Consider the following 16282-nt stretch of genomic DNA (forward strand, 5'->3'; position numbering starts at 1 on the left):
CGGCATCGAAGCACAATGCGGGATCGAGTTTTGGCTAAACGATAAGTTTGCCATTGAGAGAACGATACTAGTTTCTCTCACTCTATCTCTTTCAAGCAGAAACGGTGCCCAGTTTTAATAGATCAATGAAAATTTTTGGAGGCACTGTTTAGGCGCATGCGCCAAACAACACGTGCAGCGTTTACCACTGCCTTTATGGTAATTTGCTTATTTAAACCTGTTAAGTAAAATGACCCTATTACATCAATCAATTATGCATCTATTTTTGCTATACATTTTTGTCCCTAAGAAATAGTATAAACAACTCCGAATCAGTACTTTAAGTCAAAACATTGTATCAAAAGTTTTGAATTCGTAGGCATAGAGAATATGGGCACAACACCCTATATTCGAATTAACGACGGTTGGTTGGATACCACTCCGAGTGTTAAAATTATTTAAATTACAACCGTTATTGAAACAAAACATATTTTACCTGTCAAAAATAAATTCACAGTCAACAGTTGTCAATCCTGATAGCAGTGGATGAATCCTAGCAACCACTGTAATTTCATTGATCAAACGAATTTCGCAAAATATTTTCCCGCGAATAGGTTCGTCTGATTATAAATTCCTGTACTGCTGAGTGATCCGGGTTGTTTCCTATAGTTTTCGTTCGGAGTAATGTCAACCGCACGTCGAAGTGTCACCCGCGGTGGTAGTAAATCCGGTCGCGGAAAAAGCAGAGCTTCCCTTTCGAAGGGTCATCTGGTCGGAGGTACATCAGCTAAGGAAAAAGTTCCTGTTAAGTATGGCAGCGAAGAGTCAGAATCGACGGATCCAAACTCCTCAACCGACGAGGAAGAGCGCTGGAAAGAATCCAAGAATACCAACGACGTACCGTCCGAGTACTGGCACATCCAGAAGCTGGTCAAGTACATGAAGGCCGGCAATCAAACGGCTACAATTGTGGCGCTATGCTGCCTGAAAGACCACGACCTTACGACGCAGATGAACCAAAGGGCGATTCAGGACTGCGGCGGGCTGGAAGTGCTCGTCAATCTGCTCGAGAGCAATGATCTCAAGTGTCGACTGGGGGCACTGACGGTTTTGTCGGAGATCTCGTCCAACTTGGACATCCGCCGATCGATAGTTGACCTAGGGGGTATTCCGCTGTTAGTGCAGATACTGTCGGAACCGGGACGTGACCTGAAAATTATGGCCGCGGAGACGCTCGGAAATGTGGCCAAGGTGCGGCTCGCCCGCAAGCTGGTTCGACGGTGCGGTGGCGTACCGCGGCTAGTGGATCTGCTGGATGTTAACATCAAGTAAGTGAGTTTTTGATAGCAATAACTACTTTTGTGGTGGTTGTTTAAGCTATTAATTTGCGTTGCGTCTTTCTTAGGGAACATAATGAAAACAAATATAATATAGCGTTTATGTTTCTTCATGGTGCTACACCGGTGTAGTGCAAAAAAGAGATAGACTGTTAAAGCCCAAGTTTGAATGAGTGTAGCACCGACTACACCAGTGTAATGCACTAACAAAAACGAAAAAGCCAAATGATTTTATTTTCTACCTCTCGTCATATTTTCACAAACGGTCACCTTAAACAGCTAAAGTTTCATATACTAATGATATTTGTTGGATCCATAATTTGAAATTTTGTGGATCCATGAATTTATTTCCATTAGATTTAGTAAATTTATGAAAATTAAAAAAAAAGAATATGTAACCTTGTAAAATAGGTCCCCGCTTCAACATATGTAAAAAAAACTTGAAATGTTTAATCTCTTGATTAACTTCGAACGGTTTTGAATGGTTTCATTTTATTCTGTATTATGACGAATTGATTTTTCGAACGATTGTGGTTCAATCGAATTAAACTTCCATAAGATTATGCGGTCCTCATAGGAAATGCTAATCACATTCGTTCGAAAAGCAATCCTTGTAATTTTTTACATTTTACATAAATTTTCTCTTATTTTGTATTTTATGTAAGTCCATATATTGTACAATTTAAGTGTCTAACATTTTGGCTAACACTATTTAATATCTCTGGTTTTCATGTGATATTGGTTAGTTAGCATTTGCATCTTGTGTTTTGTTCAACATATTATGTAACTAGAAAAAAAAATCCTTACCTATTTCATACTAATTATAAAACTATCCTTAATCTAACAAATTAAACTGCTTGCATTTCTGAAATGAAGCACCTTTCTTCAAACTTTATGCTATACTGGTCATGTTTAATTGTTTTTATGAAAGTCAATTCTTGTACCTCACTAGACCGTGTCCAAAGGCCAGACTGATATTCTTTAAGATGCTATTTTGAATGCGTCTCAATCTTTGACAACCTTTCTATACGGGAATCGTATATTCGATGACAGGGAAAATTATTTGAATGAGTATGTGGCATTTATTGACGATTTTGTTAGCTTGTGAAATGAAAATCAGATGATTATTCAGGTTCAAATAAAGGTAGATCACCTCGTCGGACCATTCAGTTAGGGCTTCATCACACCGAATTTTACAATCGTCAGGCGGAACATGTTTTATCGATCTCAAATGCTGCATACAATTAATCAGAGTTTTTCGCATTGATGGTAAGTTGTACAGCTTGTGAAATATTTATTTATTAAAGCTAGGCATAAAATACAAATGTCCGTTTCGAACATTCAAGTTGTTTAAAAAGTAACAATCCATTCAAAGATAATTGGGACATCACCACAAGTTGAGTTTCTAGGGTTGCCACATGTTAATAATCTTTCCAACAAGCCCCTCACCGTTTCATCTCAGGTATCTGCTACGCCGCCATATTTCACAAACCAAGATCTAAAACATCGTGTTAAGGTCGATCTACAATCGACAAAATTCATTCCATACGACACCGCTATTTGATGTTCGAATTCGTTTTATTATCGATATATCATGGTGTAAAGTGTTTGTCATCCAGCTAAATGACGAGAGTGACTTCACTTTTCTTCCATTTATTGTCCAATATTTTGGCTCGATGACAAACATCTAAAGATCGCGTAATTCCATATCGTTTCTATCTCGTGCGAATCGAGCTTGCAGCAAAATCAGCAAAACAATCAGAACTGTCAGTGTGGCCCATAATTTGTGTGCCCGTGGAGATGTTGGCTCATGTCAGTTCAATACAATCGAGATAGGGGTGCAATATACGTGACTTCATCTACTCGGTATGACGGAGCAAGTCGGCGCGTCGACGAAGACCGGATAATGAAGAGACAAAGCTAATTGTAAACAAATGAGAATCATCTGGACCACATTGTGCGATAGGTTATTTTTAGTGCTGAAGTATAATTATTATGAAAATTTTTTTAAAAAAAATTATGTCACAGAGGTTAGTTGTGTAGAGAATAGGCTTGAAGTAAGCTTTACGATACCGAATTTATGCTCGAGTAGCATCATGTTTAAATGCATCTCTTATTGTTATTTGGTTGCTTATCATCTAGAAATCATCTCCAAGAGTGCAATTATCTACTTGAAGACACTCGAGAAGAAACTAATTGTATGTTAGTATAACTTAAAGGAAATGTACCAATGAATTGAATAAATTTGATTTCAGTTCGAGTCTCGCGAAAAACAGACTAAGAAATCTCCGTTTTGACCCGGAGACTCCGGTTTTTGTGGGCGATCTCCGGGCTTCCGTGTTTTACATTAATTTCTACGGGCCTGGTGAAACGACAGATAATTTGAACTGTTTTAATACTAAATTTATTCAAAATGAAAAGTTTAAGTAGTTTTATTATCAGAGTTAATTGCTCGACTAGCTCTTTGTTTCTAGGTGGCCAAAATGCCATGAACTATTTCGGAATTCGAAAAAACAAATCATTTATCCATCAGAATCCATTTAGAAAAAAAAAATCCGCCGTTTGCTAAAATTTATTATTTTACATCCTAGAAAGCCGCTCAAAATGGTTTAAAAAGGTTAAATTCCTCCAATTTCACCAAATCGTCTCACTGTTGCTGATGCTTATATGCAGCTGCTGCTTGAATGGATGGCGGTTGGTCTAATTCAACCGGCCGGGTCAACATCTAACGCTTTCTTCTCGTGTTAACGTTTACTGCTCCTTTGGCGGTCCTTGGATATTGGCTACGGAGGTGAGCTTTGCTACTTTGCTAGGATCTCCCTAGCGACTGTGGCGAAAAACTGAATTCTTCGCTCCCTTCAAAGAACCCTGGAAGATACAGCAGTGTGATTCCCAGGCAGTGCTGATATCCTGCTTCTCTGCTCTTCCTGTTAGTTGTGTGTTGGAGGGCAATGTTCGTTCGGCCTATCCTCCACAGCGAGAGTGGCTGGTGCTTTTATATTCTTGGCGATCAGCCGAGGAAGTGAAATTCTATACCAAACTTAACCTACAAAACCGCTACAAATGTGAAAAATTTACCGCATAATGTGAACGGCTCTGAATAGCGGTGCGCATTATACTTTGCAAATGTGAGTTTATTGTGGTAATACTCCCATCAACCAGCGCTGAATTGATACCCTGACTAGTTTCAGAAGGAATGAATGAGAGCATACTTACCACCAGTGTTGGGAAAATCATTATCAATGAAAGTTTATTCCAGGTTCATTCGCGAAATTAGCTTTCCCAGAACATTTCCAAACCAAAATCTGTGAAACCAAACATCGCATCCGAGTGTATGATTCTTGTGACAAGTATTCAATGGTTCTAAGTTCGCATGCGAACTTCTTCCTCAGTGAAACTCTTGAAAGAATGTTCGTCCAAAGCAACATCGCAAAAGAGACATTCGGAAGCGAAAAACGCTTTTAGTGATGCTCTGCCCATCACATCGAAAACATGATTGTATATGAATCTTCCTTACTCGACCATACAAAACAACGGGTTGTTAAGAACGGTCACCATATCAGAGTTTGCTTTTTTCCATATATATTTTGACAACATACCATTCAAGCTGTATACAGTTTGTCGATATTTTAAATCTAGCGATGCATAAAATATTAGGTAGAGAAAGAAATCTCTTCCCTTTCTCATTTTAATCTTGTCGATTGATAAAGTTTTATTTTTTTACACGCCGGCTTCTGAAGAAAGCTTCGTTGAAACTAAGTAGACTGACGCTTTATCCCATTGAGCTGTTTTTTGTATCATGTTAATCTACAGGTTTTTGGAAACTTTGGAAATCCCTTGGTAATCACTTGTTCGAAGATCGTGCAAGATGTTTTCATAAGGCGAACTTTTTGCCTTTCTCATATAAAGAAAGGCTATGCAATCACTGTAAAAATCGACTTTTTAACCGAGGCCCGGAGGGCCGAGTGTCATACACCATTCGATTCAGTTCGTCGAGATCGGCAAATGTCTGTGTGTGTGTATGTATGTGTGTGTGTATGTGTGTGTGTATGTGTGTGTGTGTCATTTAAACTCACACAATTTTCTCAGAGATGGCTGAACCGATTTTCGCAAATTTAGTTTCATCTGAAAGGTATAACGCTCCCATAAGCTGCTATTGAATTTTTAGTTGATCCGACTTCCGGTTCCGGAGTTACGGGTTGAAGAGTGCGGTCACACAGCAAATTCCCATATAAACTGGTACCACCATGATGTTCAAATGATGTAAAACATATTAAAATTGATGTAACATTACTCTAGTTTGCGGGTCTGTATCACTAATGATCAATCAAAGTAGCTTTGACCACATTGGCCACCTATGACGGTTCATGTCGCCCCCCGGGGAACCCGCCAAGTTCCTAAGCTTATATCACACCCATTCGCCAACGATTTCTCTACCGATTTTTACAAACTTGATTTCAAATGAAAGATACAGTAATGCCATTGACTGCTGCTGAATTTCATTCGGTTCTGACTCTTGCTTCCGGAGTTACAGGGGTGTTAGTAAGGATACACTGGAATTTCCCATATAAATCGGTACAATCGTAATACCTCAGAGGCTAAAAACTATTAAAATGGTCACCAAATAACTTCTAATCGCAGATCTAGATCACTGATTGCCAATCAAACATTCTTTGAATATATTGTCCACTATCAACGATTCCGGAAGTCCGGAATTCCGGGCATATTTCACAATTAAAGTCAAATCGATTCTTCGGTGATGACTGAACCGATTTTCGCAAACCAAGTCTCAAATGGAAGGCAAAATATGCAGTTGAGTATTGCGTCGCCGCCCCCCCCCCCCCCCGTCTTGCCCTTACACCTCCCTCCTTCATCACTCCCCTCCCCTTGGACCACCCTCACGCCCGCATTTCCTTCATCCATCCCGTATACCGAAATAAGATGAAGGATTTCTGACGCATCCTCCACTCCCACTCTACTAACCCCCCATTCCCTACACGTTCAAACCCATTCCACCTACCTTTCCAAATTATAATCACATGAACATAACATTGAACTCATGCTTATTAAGCTAATTAAATATTATTCTTTTGCCTTTCTCATATAGAAAGGTTATGCAATTGCTTCAAAAACCGATTTTCTAACCGAGGCCCGGAGGGCCGAGTCTCATACAACATCCGACTCAGTTCGCCGTGATCGCAAAATATCTGTGTGTATGTATGTGTGTATGTATATGTGTATGTATGTATGTATGTATGTATGTATGTATGTATGTATGTATGTATGTATGTATGTATGTATGTATGTATGTATGTATGTATGTATGTATGTATGTATGTGTGTATGTGCGGATTTGTTAACAAAATGTCCACATCGGTTTCTTGGAGATGGCTGAACCGATTTTTACAAACTAAGATTCAAATGAAAGGTATAATATTCCCATAGGTTGCTATTGAATTTCATTTTCAACCGACATCTTGTTCCGGATTACGAGTTGAAGAGTATGGTTACAAAACAAAATTTGTTGATTTGTCCACATCGGTTTCTCGGAATTTTCTGAACCGATTTTGACAAACTTGATTTCAGCTGCTGTTGAATTTTGTGTGGATCCGAGTTCTGGTTCCTGAATTACAGGGTGATACGTACGATCACGCAGCAAATCCCGATTCTAACGAATTCTGCGATGAATTGGTGAGGTGATTTTTTTCCAAAATATAAACACAACTGTTGAATTTGTAGATCTAGGTCACCAACAGTCATTCAAAGTCTCTTTGGCCACACTGGCCACCATCGACGGATCCGGAAGCATCCAAATTCAGAATAACGGTTATATTGGTTTTTCGAAAATGGCTAGAACGATTTGATCAACTTAGTCTCAAATGAAAGGTGTTGCGTCCCCGGAAACTGATATTAAATTCCATCTCCATCCGACTTCCAGCTCCGGAGTTACGGGTTGTGGAGTGCGATCACATAGAAAACTCCGATTCAAACCGATACCTCGATGAATGCAAAAAGGTGCTCTTATATATACTTACCAAGTGTAATAAGAATGAAAGACATTTCCATAATGTTATATTGTACGAACCAGTTATTAAATCATAGTTTGGAGAAATGAGAAAGGCACAATTGCACCTATAGGTGGATTAAAACAGGTTTTTTCTATATTTTCGCCGATATAAAAGTTCGCAAGCGATCTTTTCTTCTTCCCATATCTGCTAGAACCGAATAATGTTCCCAAACATCGGCACTCGTGAAGTTAACTGATGATTTTTTCCCTAGCGATATTTTTAATCAGTGAACTCTTTATTAGAAAATCGGCGATGAAAAGATTCTTTTGTGAACATTGATGTTTTGATTTTTCCCAACACTGCTTTAACACTTTTAACTCATTGAGTAATAAAAAGCGATAAATTGCATTGATTCACATTTCTGTTTGATTCCAGCGAAGTCTACTACCGACTCATTAAAAGTCACCGGGTCAAAGTTTTGCCAGAGGTGGCAACCCTATGAGTTTCACTGAATTGACAGCTGATCATATAGACATTTCAAAATAATAATCGACACTCCTATACCTTTAGTTGGAATATGCAGCTATAGCGCTAATGTTTCACCGAGCATTCGTCCAAATGTTTACACAAATATTTTGACCTTATTTTCGTTCGATCCAGGCCTCTAAAATTTGCTTCTCAGATCTTTGATGAAACAACGAAAAGATGATTCTATCATAAGCGAATTCGAACAAGAGTTCACTGTGTAGGAGAGGAGGGGTTTCAGAAGTTGTTATACAGAACAGGTTCGAGGATATTTTTTCTTTTCGTATAGACATCTAAAATACTCTTTTGGAAAGATAATTCTTGATGATCTTAACAACATCCCAATCAGAAGTTTATAACAAATATCTATCACAACTAAATCTCCTATTGATAAATCTTTTGTCTTTCTCATATAGAAAGGTTATGCAATCACTCATAAATTGGCAACCTAATCCCGGCCCGGAGCCATTCGACTCCGTTCGTCGAGATCGGAAAATGTCTGTGTGCGTATGTATGTGTGTAATTGTGGAAAAAAATGTCACCTCTGTTTCTCATAGATGGCTAGACCGATTTGCACAAACTTAGTCTCAAATGAAAAATACAACCTTGCCATCGGCTGCTATTTAATTTCTTATTGATTGAACTTCCGGTTCCGGAGTTAGGGGTGGAAGAGTGCGACCACACAGCAAATTCCCATATAAACTGAAATAAAAAATTCTGGGGGGAATAAGTAAAATCGAGTTTGCATTTTTGATGCCAAATGACTTTAAAATGCATAAAGCGTTGAGATTTGATGATAACTTGACAAAAATTCTTCTGACGAAAATGCCTTTTTTGGACTTTGGTCGGGGTCGGGACCCCCCGGATCTTCCTCCTTGATCCGTCGCTGATTTCGAGCGATGTTTCAGTGTCGACACATAGTATCTCAAGATCTTGGCTGTCGATCCATGGTATGTATGTGCAAATCGTACTGAATATGTAATATACATTTTCATCATTGTATTGAACATAACCAGCCATGAAATCGTAGTTTGGACAAATGAGAAAGGCACAATTGCACCACTAGGTGGATGATAACAGGTTTTTCTGTTGTGTTAACTACTAACGAGAGCTAATTTATAACACAATGTTTACCGCATTATGTTATAATCTTCTTATTTGATTCTGATCGGTATACTTCGATAAACTTTACCAATGTAGCTTAAGCACATAGGGCATCAAACGACACATTATTGAAAGCATTTTCGTTGTCCAAGATCGCTATTGTAGTAGACTGAAACACCAACTAGTGAGTTTATTAAGGGTACCATCTTAAATACCACCTAAGAACATAGTACTTTTTCTCGAATTTTATGCGATTGATCGTGAGGCTACAGGACTGTAGTTGACCACGCAACGAAGGCCCTTTTCGTAGTCTAAACACTTGTCACTAGTGTTACAAGATATATGAATCCATCGGCAACCTTGTACCGTATTCCATCGATTTTGTATTTGTATTTGTATAAAAAGTCCAACTGACAATTTGTCTAAATGAACTAAACTAAACTAAGTTAAACTAAACACAATTAAACTAGTGACAATACACGACGACGAAACTGCGAAGAATTCACGACGAAGTCGAAAATTTCAGCAAACTCGTTGAAGCGACGACTCATTGCTAAAACCGGACTATTGGCAGCGTAGTTAGTGCTGCGCATTTCAGAATGCAGCAGGGCTCGTGGGCGAAGAGAACGGGTAGGCGCGTAGAGGCTGATTTGCGCTAGTAGCTCCGGATCATCATATTCAGCCAGCAGAATCTTTGACACGAAAGTAGCCTGCGCTGCATGTCTCCGATGCGATAAAGTATTAAGTCCTAGAAGACGACAACGGTCCTCGTACGGTGGCAGGTTTAACGGATCGTTCCACGGCAATCCACGTAACGCATATCGTATGAATTTACGCTGGACTGCTTCGATCCTAAGGCTCCACGTTGCTTGATAGGGGCACCAAACGACGTTTGCAAATTCCAACTGCGGGCGCACCAATGAGCAATAAAGAGCCTTGAAACACAGAGGATCCCGAAATTCACTGGAAATTTTGAAAATAAATCCCAGTAATCGATTGGCTTTGTCGATGGACGCAGAGACGTGATGAGTATACGTTAGCCTTTCATCAAGAATGACTCCTAGATCCTTCACGTGGTCAACGCGTTGCAGCTGAGTTCCTGCGATGTTATAGTTGAAGGTAAGCATATTTCTCGTTCGAAAATAGCTGATGACAAAACATTTTGCAACACTAAGGACCATCATGTTTCTTACACACCAGCTATAGAAGGTGTCGATAAGATGCTGTAGCTCACGGCAATCGGCTTCATTTCGTATAACAAGAAAAAATTTTAAGTCGTCGGCAAAAAACAACTTTCCTCCACGCCTTAGAACGAAAACTGCATCATTCACGAACAGTGAAAAAAGCAGTGGACCCAGCGTACTACCTTGAGGAACTCCGGAAGTGTTGATAAAGGATTCTGAAACAATATCGCCAATTTCAACAACGACTTCACGGTGTACAAGGTAGGATCGAAGCCAATGGCAGAATCTAGTAGAACACCCTAGCTTATCAAGCTTTGTTATCAGTATCTCATGATTAACTCTATCAAAAGCTGCTTTTAGATCAGTGTAGATAGTATCCACCTGCAATTTCTTAGACAATTGATCCGTGCAAAATGACGTGAAGCAGACGAGATTCGTCTCGACCGAACGTCCGGGGAAAAATCCGTGCTGGGATGTACTGATGTAGTGTCGACAAGCAAAAAATAACGCTTCGTTGATGATTGATTCAAATACTTTAGATTCGACTCCAAGCGAAGTGACTCCGCGATAGCTCTCCATGTTGCATCTGTCACCCTTCTTGAATACCGGGAACATTACTGAGCGTTTCCAATCCTCAGGAAACGTTTGCTGCTGAAGCGATAGGTTAAAAATATATGCAAGTGGTGTTACAAGGAAGTCCGAACATTTTTTCAATACAGTTGAAGGTATAGCACTGAGGCCGGGTGCATAAGATGACTTGGTTTTCCGAATTGCAGATATAACCATTTGTTCGGAGACAGTAAACACATCCATATCAACAGCACAAGCAGGAACGTCACGAGTAGCATTTTCGAGTTCGATTGCGGTTGGCGAGTTAGCTGAAAAAACACTTGAGAAGAATCTGGCAAACAGCGTACATTTCGCCACAGTTGTCGTAGCTTCTTCGCCGTCGTAAAGCATCCTTGATGGAAGTCCAGTTTCTTTTCGCTTCGTGTTAACAAATGACCAAAAGCCCTTCGGGTTTCGGCGTAGATTATTCTGCATGCGGTTTACATAGCGTTTATATAGAAGCTTGTTGTAACAACGATACTCATTACTGGCAAAAGTGAACATGCGCTTAGAAAGAGGACACCGTCGATTTGTGTACGCACGTAGAGTTTTTGCTCGAGTGCGTTTTAGCTTTCGAAGAGTGCTGTTTGACCAGGGCGGCTTGCTAGGAGGCTGACATTTAGGCACTGAGGTCTCAACGCAGTTCAGTAGTAGTCGCTTGTAGAGGGCAACTGCAGCATTAACACTCCTTTGGGCATACAGTACACTCCAATCAATTTGCGACAGAGAACTGCGTAGCTTTACAAAATCAGTTTTGCGAAAGTTGAGACGGTCGACAGAAACAGTTTCTACGTACTGAACTGAGCGAAAAGTGCCAATTGAGATTTCAAGCGCTGGATGAAAGTTGTCAAGTGGAACAATCACGCTGGATGCTTCATTGACGGAACATACAGGTATAATAGTCTCACTAACAAAGACGAGATCCAGAAAGCGTGACTGGTGATTGGGAATCATGCTTACTTGACTTAATCCGTTGAAAGCAAATCCGTCCAGTAGCATACGACTGGCGATGTTGGTTGTCGAAGCAATCGGGTCAGGGTAAGCGTATCCGTGTCGTGACGGCACCCAAATGAGCCCTGGCTGATTGAAATCACCAAGGACAATCATCACGCCATCCGCGCCAGCTTGTGAAGAAGCGTTATTCACAGCATCAATGTGAAGTTGCATGACATTGCAGTCGAGTCGCTTTTCAGGAGGAATATAGACAGCACCAATATAAAAGTTCCTCGATGGAGTTGTAATTCTAACCCAAACAGCCTCAACACTGGTTAAACTACCTACATCAATCTCACATGAGGCAAATGCGGTGGAAACAGCAATCAAAACTCCTCCTCCACGACCGCGAATACTGTTGCCACTATTTCGGTCCGCACGGTACACGGTGTAAGCATCGCCGAAAAGCTGCACCGATGTTATCCTCGCATCAAGCCATGTTTCGGTGAAGACGCAAACATCGTAGTCACCGTCCACAGCAGCTAAATACACGTCATCAATTTTCGTCTTAAGCCCTCTCGCGTTCTGATAGTAGATCCGCAAACCATCAGCGTCATGTGAGAGGTGTTGTGCTGCATACCAATTTTCAGGACTGCGAGTTCGATGATCAGCATAACCGCGAGTGACGCGGGGAGAGCAGGATGTACTGTTGTCCAGAAGGGGAGCAAGCAGCGGTGCGGAGGGAATGACCGAGTTATGACTGTTGTGTCCAGCAGCTGACTGCAATAGGAGGCGTACTTGAGGGTGCGCAGTATCACGTGTAGCTTCGGAAGGACATATATTCTTCAAATGTTTACCTGAGCGGACAGATGCGATGCGATCGAAATTTTCATTTTGACATTGTAGATTCGCTGCAGCGGTAGAGTTCATTAAGTTGTGTTCATCATCAGACTGTAAGTGAAATTTACATTGAGGGTGTGCAGTATCTGGAAGTGCTTCGGAAGGACATATACCCTTCTTGGCTTTACCTGACACAGAAGAAGTCGCCGATTCGTCAGGTAGACCGAGATCGCTCGCCGGGGTACAAGAAGTTGGACAGACGAGTTTATCCAGAATAACTTGGCGCTACTGTCCACCACCAGATGGATTCTTCTCCGCAGCAATTCTGATGATAGGTCGTTGAATTTTTGAATTGGTCACAAATTCACGGAAGTAGATGTTCTCCGGCCAAGAGTCTTTGGACAGAGCCTTATCCCTGTATGATTTGCTAACGCCAACTTTAAAGGTTATGAAGCTCAGAGACGAGAGATCCTTGTCCTTAGGAACCAGACGCACTATTCTCGGTTGCAGATCCACCCCCAGACAGTCTTTTACAAGCTTAGAAATTTCATCATCCGTCGTGGTGGGATCGAATGCTGACAAGTAAACCCATAACAACTCCTCAGGTGGTGAAATTGTTTTTATCGTTTCAAACGCAGCTTTGGATCCGCGAATATTAGGGATTTTCGTTTTGAGCGGATCATCTTCACGTTTGCGCTTCGGCGTGTTTGAAACTGGGTTATATGCAGCAATCCCTTTCCAAGGCGTGCTTACGGTTGGGGATAGCGGTCTCGAGTCAACTTTAACCGAGAGAGCTTTGACGACATCTTTCAAATCAGCTATGTCATTCTTTATAGATTTCAAGGAACTGTCGTCGGGTACTATGTCGCAACAACGCGAAGCCATTCTACGGAAATTATCATTCGAAAATAAGTCAGCACAGCCGTTGCACATCCAGAATAGGTTCCGTGGGTGGGTTCCCAGAACGTCACGAACATCATAATCCATCTTGACGCAAATCATGTGGAACGAATTTCCGCAGTAACCACGACATGTGATTCGATCAGAATCATTAACCACTTTCGAGCAGTTGGTACAAGCCCTCCTAATCAACGCAGCTTGCACTGTCTCATACTCCACCTATTTATAGTCAGTCTAAGTTTTGCAGCTCCCTTATAATAAGCACAAATGCCTCTTCCACTGTTCAGCGATCAACGCCACCCGAGAAACACCCGTTGTTGCTTAGCAGTTTCGGCAACAAAATTCTTTGCATAAAGGTGTATGACAACGATTATTGAGCCGTTCTAGCAACCAAAAAGCGCACGTGTAAAAGCTTATGCTAATGCAACTAATCGCAGTCGTTCTTTTCACAAAGAAGTGAATAACAACCGGAGTTCGTCCCTTGCAGTTCTTTGATTCTGAGCTAGTGTGTGCAGATCAAGTCAAATACGTTGGCTTTATATTGGAATTTAAACCGATGTGATTGAGTTCACAGTCAAGAAAGCGTGCATGACCTTCGGGCAGTGCAGACGAACTTTTGGAAAGACCTGAGGTCTCAAACCTAAATACATCTAGTAGATTTAAACGTTAACTGTACATCCAATACTGTCATATGGAGGGGAGAGGTGATGACTGTCAAATCTAAGCTAAACGATCTGCAAAGAAGGGCGCTCATGGCGTTGACTCGCGTTTTCACCACAACTCCGAGTGCTGCCCTTGAGGTCTTCTAAATATCAAAACATTATATATACACCTCAAAAAAGACTATCATGTGCATACAGACTGCAGGTTATTGGGCTTGGGAACAGTAACCATGTTGATCTCGCTAACAGTCATACACGACTGTCACAAATGATTTAATGGGGTCACGAAATTTTTGCTCCTAGTGATATTATACTCACATGTGGTTTTCCTTACAGGACATTCCATGTATTTGTCTGGCTATATGGGGAGTCAACGAACGCAAGTGGCCTGTTACATGGACGGTTCTCTGATAGAGAGACATTCTGGTGCTAGTGACTACTGTCGTGAAACGAGATTGGAACAATCTCACTCACTAGGTAGATATTGTATTGTATTCCAAGCAGAAATCTTCACGATTATGTGCGATGTATAATCGGCCCATCAATTGAGCTTGTCCGGCAAATTAATAAACTTCTACTCCGATAGTTAGCTTGCAATCAAGGCCCTTAGCTCGAATGAATCACGGTTCAAACCAGTTATCGCATGTCGAACCCAAATCGAAGAACTAAGCATTGTCAACACTATCTACCTTGTCTTGGTGCCCGGCCATTCCGGTATTACTGGAAATGAATGGGCTGACGAATTGGCCAGGGCAGGTTCAGCGATTGACTTCGTTGGTCCTGAGCCCGCCCTGCCAATTTCGATAAGTTGGATAAGAGAAAAAATACGGTCCTGGGCTTTGTTCGAGCATCGCAATTATTGGAAAATCTACAAACGTGTCGCCAAACAAAGGCGTTTCTGGAACACCCGTGCCCAGTGATTTTGAAAAATCTCCTACATTTTTCAAAGCTCCACTGCGGCATGCTGACCAGGGCTTTAACCGGCCACTTGCAAACTCAATTATCACATGGCAACTATTCAGCGCGCTGAGTCTTTTTCATGTGATCTTTGTGAATTCGACTACCGAGCCTCATATCATCTGATATGCAACTGCCCAGCAGTAGCGCAATTGCGTTTTTGAGTTTTCGGCCGTCCTTACATAGACGACACCATGTTTGGACGACTGAAACTCAGAGACATACTATAGTTTCTCATCTAATGTGGTAAAGAGCTTTAGGCTTACTCGCAGGCGAGTTGCACTACTTATGAGTTGAGCTTACCTGAAGTTTGTTTTTGTGCTGTTATTTTACCCACTCTTCCAATTTTACTTCCTCCCTCCTCCTCCTTTCCTTCCGCTCAGAAAATGATGAAAAGACACGGCAAGGCACAAATTCCCGATTACATGCGCTGCCCATAATCGCAAGTCAGTCCCATGTTCTATGGGATTCCCTATCTACATGGGACTGACATGCGATTATAGGCAGTACGGGGAATGTGCCGTTTGAGCCAATGTATGCTGATTTCTGATTCCTAATAGCGGAAATTTCATTAAGTAAAAGAAAGGGGTACGAAATTGCACAATCGGACTCTCCACCAAGTTATACTTAGATGGAGTCTTATGGGGAAAATGCAAGAATAAAAATATGTCCGACAAACTGACTCGAACGGCATTTGACACGGTTTCCTCCAAGCCTCGGTTAGGAAGTTGATATTCAGACTGATTGGCAAAATTGAAATTACATACTCAAAACGTGCTCTTTTACTATCAAAACAGTATTGGCCACCAGCTATAATTTAATTGGGTTGTAACTCAACACATATTAAAGGTGTGGCTAGTCTTTCAAAATTTTAGAATACTTTTTCAAATCGTTAGAATTAAATTGTTAGTGACTTATTTCAATTTATAAAATAATGTTTCGAGAAGTTATGGGGGGATATGGTTTATTCAGTAAAAATGCTACATTTTCTCCAAAAATTAGTTTTTTCGATACAGAGAGTGTTAGTATATTCATTCAAAAATATTTTCTCAAATATTCAGTGCAATGTACTAAAAATTAATCGAGTGAATCTCTGGAGGCGCCACGCAAAATACATGTATTACGGTGTAACTCAAATTCTATTAGACCAATCGTTTTTGAATTTCGCAGCTCCCGTAGTGGAATTATGTGGACAAATATTCCACTACGGCACCTTTTTTTCAATTTTAAATTTTTTATAGGAC

At 40.8% G+C, this 16282-nt stretch overlaps 1 protein-coding gene across 1 annotated transcript in view; it reads left to right on the forward strand.

Moving 5' to 3' along the window:
- Positions 1 to 443: 443 nt before the first annotated feature.
- The window catches only part of LOC131678630 (armadillo repeat-containing protein gudu), a 39067-nt gene continuing 23228 nt past the window's right edge, over positions 444 to 16282 (forward strand). Inside the window, exon 1 of the mRNA XM_058958859.1 lies at positions 444 to 1307. Coding sequence (XP_058814842.1) covers positions 664 to 1307 — 644 coding nt within the window. The 5' untranslated portion in view covers positions 444 to 663. The remainder of the gene's footprint in view (positions 1308 to 16282) is intronic.

The sequence above is a fragment of the Topomyia yanbarensis genome, chromosome 2, assembly GCF_030247195.1.
Source record: "Topomyia yanbarensis strain Yona2022 chromosome 2, ASM3024719v1, whole genome shotgun sequence".
Classification (NCBI taxonomy): Eukaryota; Metazoa; Arthropoda; class Insecta; order Diptera; family Culicidae; genus Topomyia; species Topomyia yanbarensis.